At 37.1% G+C, this 10,446-nt stretch overlaps 1 protein-coding gene across 1 annotated transcript in view; it reads left to right on the top strand.

The window, feature by feature from the left end:
* AKAP11 (A kinase (PRKA) anchor protein 11) overlaps positions 1-5,437 on the top strand; it is a 53,881-nt gene extending 48,444 nt beyond the window's left edge. Inside the window, exon 12 of the mRNA XM_009322838.1 lies at positions 5,038-5,437. Coding sequence (XP_009321113.1) covers positions 5,038-5,184 — 147 coding nt within the window. The 3' untranslated portion in view covers positions 5,185-5,437. The remainder of the gene's footprint in view (positions 1-5,037) is intronic.
* Positions 5,438-10,446: the final 5,009 nt, after the last annotated feature.

Here is a 10,446-nt window from a genome sequence, read left to right as displayed (position 1 = left end):
CATCCTGGCCTGTATCAGAAATAGTGTGGCCAGCAGGAGCAGGGAAGTGATCGTGCCCCTGTACTCGGCCCTGGTGAGGCCGCACCTCGAATGCTGTGTTCAGTTTTGGGCCCCTCACTACAAGAAGGACGTCGAGGTGCTGGAGCGTGTCCAGAGAAGGGCAACGAAGCTGGTGAAGGGTCTAGAGCACAAGTCTTATGAGGAGCAGCTGAGGGAACTGGGGTTGTTTAGCCTGGAGAAAAGGAGGCTCAGGGGGAGACCTTATCATGCTCTACAACTACCTGAAAGGGGGTTGTAGCGAGGTGGGTGTCGGTCTCTCCTCCCAAGTAACAAGTGATAGGACGAGAGGAAATGGCCTCAAGTTGCGCCAGGGGAGGTTTAGATTGGATATTAGGAAAAAATTTCTTCACCGAAAGGGTTGTCAAGCATTGGAACAGGCTGCCCAGGGAAGTGGTGGAGTCACCATGCCTGGAGGTATTTAAAAGACGTGTAGATGTGGTGCTTTGGGATGTGGTTTAGTGGTGGACTTGGCAGTGCTAGGTTAACGGTTGGACTTGATGGTCTTAAAAGGTCTTTTCCAACCTAAATGATTCTATGATTCTAATTAGCGTCTCTTAGGGAAGGGTTAGAATTTTTGCATGTGTGCTGACCTGAGTATTTCCATCACAAACATATAAGAGAAACTTCTTATTTCTATAAAATCATAAAAATTATTCCTTTGGGCTACACACCAAACTGCACATGATAATCTGGCATTTATTACATTTGACCTATTTTTTTTAATCTTCTACCAAGGAATTATTTTAACATTACCTGGCTACTGAAAGCTAACTTAACAGATATATAGGCATTGTGTCTAATGATGAGGGTGATAGGAATGATAAATTATCAAAGATTTTTGTCTTGTGACCTGGTAGCATGTGAAAAAGCATTAACGTGATGCCATTAGTATGTTTTTAATAAGTAAGATCTGGCAAAAACAACTTAACGTATGTATCAGTATATTAAGGAAGGAAAAGCTTGCTGTCAGTTCCAATATTTAGTATTGAGTCTTCAACTTGGTGCTTTCCAAAGCTCAAATCATCGTTTCAGGAGAAAACGGGAGTGACCAGGAAGTAGAGGTCAGTATGATTAAATAGACTCCCAAACTTAGATGAATGTGTGCACCTGTGGTGCTTAGTTACTGTAGACTTGTGTTAAGAGTGTGAAAGGTACCTAGAGGTCAGTCCAGATTGTACCTGGGCTGAATTTTCCCAAGAGTGGCTTCTCCCTTTCTAGCCCAGAAAAAGAATACTAGTTTTGTTTTTCTTTTGCCTATGTAATTGCGTGGTATATGTATTTGATCTTGAGAGTAGGAAGTCTTGCATTCTTATTTAAAATAACCCAGAAAATTGGGGAAATGTATTTTGGGCAAGTTGAAATATATACTCTGTGCTCCTTTTCTGGAGGTTGGTATGTCTGATATAGAATTATTTCAGAAATATGTTTTGTTGTACATTAGTTCTGACACTTATAGTGGACTTCATACTTTCATAAACTAGAAGGCAGTTTGAGAATACTTTTCTCCATTTCTGTTTTTATTTGAAACTGTTGGGTTTAGTCCTTATATTCATATGTTCCTTCCCTGTTACGGTTTATAAGTGTCTTAACATGAAGAAGAAAATACTTCACTTTTTCTGTTCTCACATGCCTGCCCCAGCATTCTCTGAAGTTCTTTTGATATGAATGAGTTGAGTTTAGTGACTACAATCATTCTGACCTTGTGAGTCGTTTTTGCCATCTTTTGAAGATCTACCCATCTATTTCATGTTGTTGTATGTGGATTGCAGTGTTGCAAATACTCAGGCAGAATAGTGGTAGGACCCGTAAGTGTTAATAGTAATCTCCTTTGTGTGTGTATGTGTGAGAGACACCTGTATCTTACACTGCAACATCACGTGTAAGACAAAAAATAGATGGCAGGTGCCTCTTTTTTTAGATTTTTCCTCGAGGCTGTCATTCTGCCAGCTCTGACTTAGTAGATTTCAAAGTTGTGATGCTACTATTTGAGCCAATGCCTGAAGACACACAGGAAAGATATTATTAGCTAGTTGTGTATCTGAACACCACTCTAGCTACCCTAATAAAAGAATATGCTGAGAAGAGCACTCTGGAAAATAGCAGTGTCTATTATGTATGCACTCCTAAAAAATTGTGATATTTTTCTACTTGACACTTCAGTCATAAATTGGTACTGAGTTGACACCTAAAGATAAAATGCAAGACCTTCAGGCAGGCAGTAGTCATGCAGTCCTGAAAATGTTAAAATAGTTAATTGATTCACTTAGATTAATTTTTAGTTCTCCAACTGCACTTATGTTAAAATGAATTGAAATCCTGTTTTCCCCCCCTGGAGGCAGGGAAGGATTACCTGTTTTTTATTCAGTCCCATTTCCCAATTGGAATGTCTAACACTGTCTCTCTACAGACTTGTGCCCTTGTCCCTTCTGTGCTCTTTGTATCTAAACTGAATTGCCAAACCCCAGACATTTACCTGTTATGTCAGTCTGACTCGGCATCTCTCACCGTTTCTTAGAGTTTAAAAGAAAGTACAGGATTTTCAGAGCAGAATCTCTGTCTGAATAATCTTGTATAGGAAAGATTAGGATGCATACAAGTATCACTTAATTAGTTTCTGAACTTAAAATAGATTTCAAAAATTTTTAAATTTGAATTCAGAGAATGAAGAGTTTCTGAAAGGGTGCTTGTAATTTTATTAAGGTCCTTTTGAAAACAAACTGTTCTTTCAGGATTGTATTAATAAAAATAATATACTTAGTAGTACAAAATAAGAAGTCTGGCAATTAGTCCCAGCCTGATCCTGGTGATCTCTGACCCAAACTGTGGGTCTTAAATTAGCAATAGTCACTCAGTTCTGTCACTAGTAAAGCTAGACAAGCACCTGCAGAGGGCACTACAGCCCAGCAGAAAACTAAACTGACCTCTGTATACTGATCTCTCTCCAGTTTTGATCATCTCATAGGTACTTTGGAAAGTTAACTCGGTTACGTGGGGAATGAACCTGGGCTTTAGATCACACTGAAAACAGTAATTTTCACTATAAGCAGTTGGTGAGTTCTGGAAGGGAGGAAAGGCTTGTGTTAGCTAATCACAGCAGGGTAATGAGCCACTGATGTGATGTGGCTGTATAAAAGACAAAAATACTCCTAGCCTAGATCAGGCAAGGTATTACTTGCTGCAGCTGGGTATGAACTCTTACTTAAGGATACACATTATGCTCAGCAAGGCAGAAAGAAGTTGAATACCTATGTGTGAAACAAAATACATTTGTTAGGAGCTAGAACAAGAAGCCAGTAAATTAGAATAGATAGTTCTTAACTTTTTTGAGAAGCCGGACAGCGTGGATATGCAAGTGCCTGGATTAAAAAAAACATATATGTTCAATTTTTAATCACACCTTATGTAGCTGTGTTAGGATTCCTGGTGTCGATTTTGAGTAAACTCCAATATTTTTCTTGTCTGACAGTAAAAAACAGGTCAGTTGGCTAAAGAAATAGTGGGACTGAATTTTGAACTTTAAATTAAAATAGAAAGATTAGTGAAGCCAGGTGCCAAATCTGTCATCTTACCATGGTGGTATCTTCTTCTTTGGAGAGAAACTTTACACTGTATTTGCTTAAGTAGGTCTTTGGACATTAGCCAAACTTTCCTCTGGCATAAGAAAAATGACCATTCTTTTATAAACCATCAAACATCATTTACAAAATTGCCTGTTGTAGACTACAAAGCTCTTGCTTCCTGTGCTCTATTTTAAAATTCACAAATAATTCGCAGAAATAACTACAGATTTCAGTCCCCTTTTATGTAGAAAATACGTTTTTTTTTCTCAGTGAAAAAAGTTCAGGATATATTGTAATGAAGATTAGAGGGGATATTTTGTTCGTTCAAGTTAATTGTTTTCTCAAGAAGTTAATTGTTTTATACGTGTTTTTATGCCCACAGTCTTCCTGTCAGTTCCATCACCTGCCTTATTGCAGTTGGAACATCACCTAGGTGAAGAAGCAGAGAGAGTCTTACTTTTCATTTTTTTAATAGAATTTCATATTTCAATCTGATGGGTCTCATAGAAGAAACCTTATGAATTTTTAATTTTGTAGCTGTGGAAGTGATTTCACCGAATGCTGTTTTTTTAAACTTAATTTATAGACTACCATGGTAAGGACTATAAAAGGCAATAAAATTTTACAGTTCCGAAGAATAAGAAGGGTAAGTGTCTAAATTGTCTTTATTAAATGCAGCATTGACAGTTGTCCAGAAAGCTACAGAGAATAAAATTTGTTTGTGCGAGTGTTGTGGGGTTGGTTGGTTGTTTGTTTTAAACTAAAAGATTTTTTTACTTCTGGGCAAACCGGATAATTCATCCTTGTCTTTGGGCAGGCTTTCTTCTGTATATAGCTGAGCTTGACACATAAGCAAAGGAAGATTTTTGCTTGGACTCCTGGGCGGAAAAAAATGTTTTCAGCTACACTGATCTCTGCTCCCAAGTGGTAGTTTAACCCTCACCTTTTCCTCTTCCCCAAGATGTTATAATTTCCCAACTCTGAAGACGCTGTTTTCATTGAGGGTAGCATCTGTGCCACCCAAACCACACTATATGTTGTGAAAGGAAACATCCTTTTATTAAGACTGAGTTTTGTCTTTTTATATGTGCATTATTGGCATAGGAGGGGTGGCAAATGTCTTAATCTTGTGTTCAGAATTTCCTGTTTTCTGCAGTCTTGATGAACCACAGGCCTCATACCTGTGGCACCACATCATTTGAAAATGTCGCTCCCTCCAGAAGAAAATTTTGTGAAAACTGCCCTAAAGAAAAGTGCCTGATTCTTGTGGAAGTTTTTGTTTTTATAGATGTGGGAATAACGATTAACTTATTACAATTGATCTCTTATGACCTAACGTTTCAAGAATAACTTCTGTAACTGTTAATCAGGGTGTGCCGGTCAAAATATTTTGTGTTCCCCTGTGTCTCCCCTTTAGCTTTCCAGAAGACTGCGAGAAAGAGATTGGAAAGTTGGAGATCTCTTGCAAGCGGTGCTGAAATACTGTGAAATGATAGAGAAGGCGTCTGATGGAGACCAAGCTCTAAATAAGTCTTTTGTTGGTTGGCTTCTGGAAAATGTCTGAAAAATCCAAAGATACAACACTCTTCGCTTCATTCCTCTTCTGAAAGGAGATAGGAAGAACACAGATATGTAAAGTAAAATTCAACTAATGAATGTTCAAGTAATTGTCAGCATTTAAAAGACTTTGAGGTGAAAGTCAAAATAGCTGTGCTGTGCTTTGTGATACTGTGCACATGGTATGTTTATTCAGTCCATAATCGGTATTGTCCACCCATGCATAACTTGTATTTACTGCTGTGTTCAGACCGTGGAAATATTTATGAAGAAAATCCCTTGTCTGTGGTAGTAGTTCAGAGGAGACAGTCTCAGGCATGATGTTCAGGATCCCTGCTGTGCCAGGATAGCTCTTTTTCCCACTTGTACATGTACTATATTCACAGAGGGACTAAGAGCACTGATGTTCAGCAAAAATCCGTTCTGGAATACCTTGCTGCGGACAATGGAGAAAATTACTGACATTGGCTAGGTGTTATGTGCCCAAGGGCACCATTGCCAGGAAGAAAATTCTGACCTGCCCAAGCAGCCCCTTAATACATACATGGCTTCGTAGCCACCTTTATCAAGTTTAACTTTATGTGAAGATGTGAGAGTCTGCTCTGAAATTGTTGAGGTGCAAATACATGTTCCCTTTTATTGACTACTGTAGAGCTGGTAACTTCTGGTAGAAGGGCAGAGTGGGTAGTTGAGCATACATACTTCTTCAGCAAGGTTTCCTGGAGCTTGCCAATCAAGTTTAAATTGCTAAATTTCTTACTGAAGCTTTTTGTATGCAGATACTTCTATGGCATTAATTCTGTGTTGAAGAATTTGTATGTTAGACTTTCACGTAGATCTGTTAAAAGTAGCAGATAGAAACTTCTTCCTCTGAGGATTTTGGCCATCTTTTTGACTAGTCTAATTATTTATGTCTTAGCCTCCATATATGAGTTTTGTTGTCAGTAATAAAGAGAATTCTGTTACTCAGTGAGCACGTAAGCATTTAGCAAAGAAAGCTAAATAAAACATAAAGGGGAAATTTCTTGCAAATTGATTTTTCATTTTTCTTAACTACCTTCACTGATTTTTTTTTTTTTTTCCAAAGGCACTTTTAATCAAGTCTTTTTAGCAGTCTAATCAGGTTTCTCACCAGTGCTGCTGACTTGCCTTTCTGTCTGAAGGGAAATTTGGACCTTCACATATCCTGTGGTTTGAAAATGCTTTTTGGGTTTTGTTCTTTTATACATCCTTTGAGAGAAAAAGGCACGTGCTCATAATTACAGGGTTGCCACCTCAAAACTCGTATCACTTGCAAGAGAATCATGGAGTCTTACTTACTTTGGATGAACAAAAGAATTTTAATAGCTTTTTCATAGGAAAATATACTGTTGATATGGTGCAGAAGTTTCTGATCCCAAACAAGGAGAGAGAAAGTCTCTAAAGCTATTCATGAATTTTACTGGAATGTGTACAATTCTGATTTCTCCTACCCCCTAAATTACTATAAGGCGTCACACTGGTAAGCTCAAGAGCACTCTTCTTGCAATATCTTTGTGTTTCAGGAAGGAGACCTGGTTTGTTTTAGTCCTCATTTGTCATCTGGATTGCTGCCTTGGATCTCACAAAGTTCACCTTTCTCACGGAGTTAAAGATTTTTAATGTTTCTGTATATGCACGTATGTGTGTTCACACATGTACATACACACATAGATATGTGTATGTATCTATATGTGTATGAGATCTCACCAATATGAACTTACAATGTAAATTTTTACCACATTGGGGTTGGGGTAGGGGGGTTGGAAGTTATCTTAATTCCTGTATTTGGAAGATGGTGCTAGTAACAAATATTTTTTGAAGAGTTGTACAAAAGTTGTCTGGATTTCCGCCCCGCCCCTCCGCCCTATTCCTTTCTTCTTTTTTTTTTAAGGTTGACTTTCGACGTTGTTTCAGACAAAAATTTGAAACCATTCTCTGGCTGTAACATCTTCCCTTTGACACAGTAATAATGTACTTGTACAAATTTACCTATAAAATTGAAATGTCAAGAAAATAAAATACTAAAAACAATGCCTTGGGACTAAATTTTGCTCTGGGTTTTGGACCCGTGCATTCTCACCAAGTGGAATTTCAGGACATTGAGGATACAGTAGTACTAGTACAGTGTCTCTGTACGTGTCCAAAACCAAATTGAGAAAGATATTGAAGGCATTGTAAATGTACAAAGCTGTACACTTGAAAAAAAAACAACAAAACCACACCACAGGAACAGTCAGTTTTTAACTGATTTATTCAGTACGTTGGATTTTATGAAGTTGGTGAAGTGGTTTTTCTTTTTATTTACTTTCCTGGAGAAAGGCAGAAGATTGTGCGATTCCCAAAGCTTGCAACTATTCAAAAAGTTAAGTAGACAGTAGTTGCACTAAAAAAGATTTTTATAAATGGAATCTTGTTTTCAGACTGGATCAAATACATTATGTAACTATTGATTGGTGTTATATTAAGGTAGAAATTGATTTATTAGCCTCTGAGGAAAGTAGCATAGTTTCCCAATTTATACGAGAAAAATATATTGTAAAATACTTCATTTTTCACTTAAACAAAAAACCAAACCAATTTTCTACACAAATTGTTTTAAATTTGTTCTGGATGACTTGACTTTTCTCCTTGGGTATTAAAATTGGGAAAGCATTAAACTAGCCTGGCGAAATTATTATAATTTAATAATTTTAATAATCTTTGGGAAACCTTACTCTGACTATATCTAACTGGTGCTGTCTGCCATATTAGTGAGAAAGCTGTTCTTTGCTAATGCGAGTCTTAAACTATGCTATTACTGAGTTTATTTAAAACTCCTGACCACAAATACAGAAGTGTAAATGAAAACTGTAAAAACATGAAGGGCCACATTTTGGTCCATTTAAACCAGACAACTCTGCTTTATAAACAAACATAATAAGGTAGACTTTGTTTCATCTTGCATTTTTTCTGTATGAGAAACCTGACTTGGTAATTTAATTTATAAGTTGAGGAAAATATATATAATGGTGTTATTGTTCCAGAAGACACACTGTCTCAAACACTTCATAAATACGTTCGGTGTTCTGAAAAATGGAAGTGTTCAGATGTTTTGTAAGATTCTGTAGAAAAAGCACTTTGAAAATAGTCCCTCTATAAATTAACAATTAAAAGTGGCCATATTTAAAACAAGTTTAAACATTCAGAATGGGGTACATAAATAATACAGAAGTATGCATAAAGCCTTAAAATAAAACCAAACAAAACTCAAACCCATATGCTAAAATTAAAGAGGATTTGCTGTCTCAAAATAAGGATGTGAAAAAGTAGCTAAGACTAGGTACTTGAATGCAATTTGTGTAATATCTTTGTTCTTGAGTGTAAAAGATGTGTAAACTTTTTAAAAAACAAACAAAAACCAAAAACCCAGCAACCCACATTCCGAGGCTAATTAGGTCTCTCACAAATGGTATCGGATTTTAAACGTTACATTTTCTAACGTAACTTTGTCTGGGACCTTTTCTATAAAGAGCCACGTGTTGTTGGAGATGGGAACACAGTAAGTAGCAAACACTGTCACCAGCGCAAAACCCCCTAGTTTTACACAGTTGATTTGCAAAGAAAAATACAAGATTCAGGAATGATTTTAGTGTAAGAATTTTGGCTTTTCAGCGAGAGCCACTACTGTCGAGCATTTACTGTACTTGAGCTCTGAAGAGGCAAGTAACAGAGCCCAGCCACTGTAGTCACTTTATTTTGTACCATCTTTGTACATTCCTGTTGTATAGCTGGAGTTGTAGTTTTAGAGGGCCTTTGTTCTGTTGTAATGTCTGAGTAGTATTTAATACTAAAATTTATTATAATTTGCTGGAACTGCTGCTTATTTGTGCAGTGTTACAGTAATTCACAGCCCAGTTAGTGATGCAATTGTATACCAAAAGCAGTTTGAATAACTATAAATGTTTATGTAACTGTACTCAATGAATATGAAGGTCTTGTACTGTATAACGGTCATGAGTTTTGCCATTTTAGTAATTTAACTATATTCAGTTTTCAGATTATGAACTCCAGGTTGCACTAAATTTGTCTTTGTTTTAGCAGTGGCTTAAAATAAAACACATTTCACTGGCTTCAAGAGCACTGTCATTTCTTGTAAAGTCATGGAATATTATTTTTCTTTTCAGCCAACACACCTAAGATTGGTCTTGGTCAGTGGTTGTGTGAAGGCGCTTGAAGAATGGTATAGTAAATAGTGCATCAGTAGATGGCATACTTCTTACAGAATTAAATTGGTGTCCAGGAAGAATGCGAGAACACTGTTTTACCGTCTTTGGGTTGAAAGGTAAACACGAAGTTCCAGTTACATGAAGTAAGCGTCGCATAGATTCTGTGAGGAGAGACTGGGCAAGAAATCCACTCTAATATCTCAACACAAGTAGGATGTAGTAACCAGCCTACCTCAATCTCATCTTGCCTGGAAGCTAGGTTAGCTTGATACTGCCGTGTGGACTGGGGTTGGTCTTTGGCACACTGTACAGTATTTGGGGAAGCGGTGTAAAAGCCAGCTTTAGAGTCTTCTGGGCAAATGCAAGAATACACTGTTAATGAAAATGTTGTATGAAACATGACGTTTCGTAGGCCTATTAAAAATCCTCAAGTGTTTTGGTATCTTGTGAAATCTACCAAACAGCATATTGTCAGGTACCCCAAAATAGTAATGCTGAGCAGGGATGTTGTGCACAGATGCGGTTTCTAAGATTTAAAAGTACTGCCGTTGCAAATAGCTGCCTTAATGTTTTTTGATGTGTATGTTGTGAATCTAATAATCTCAACAGGGTTTTATTTCAAGAATTAGGAAATTTTTGCTGGAGTTACTTTTAAATCGGTAAGCATGCACAACTCTCCTTGATTCTTTGTTTTTGCAATGGTTGTTTAAAGGAGGTTTCTATAGTATTTATGAGATTACTTCCAAAAGGAGCATTCCTTTGTTTCATTACCATAAGTATTTCAAAGACTGTTTTTTGTTTGGGTAATGCCTCACATGCAATCAAGTAGAAAATGTATGTTAACTGAAGTGAGTAAACATTTAACTTATTCTTAAAATGTTGTACAGCCAAAAAAAGACGGGCGGCAAGTTTGGGAACAAAAAAAAGAGATTTTTGTGAAGGGAAAGAAGAGGGTATTCATGTGCAAGATTAGTCTGAGCTTTTTTCTTCCTGCCTGGACTTTATTTTTCTTTCTTTCAGCAGTCTGGTTCTGGCTGGCTTTA

The sequence above is a fragment of the Pygoscelis adeliae genome, unplaced genomic scaffold, assembly GCF_000699105.1.
Source record: "Pygoscelis adeliae isolate BGI_AS28 unplaced genomic scaffold, ASM69910v1 Scaffold74, whole genome shotgun sequence".
Lineage (NCBI taxonomy): Eukaryota > Metazoa > Chordata > Aves > Sphenisciformes > Spheniscidae > Pygoscelis > Pygoscelis adeliae.
This window is presented reverse-complemented; position numbering and strand designations above follow the sequence as displayed.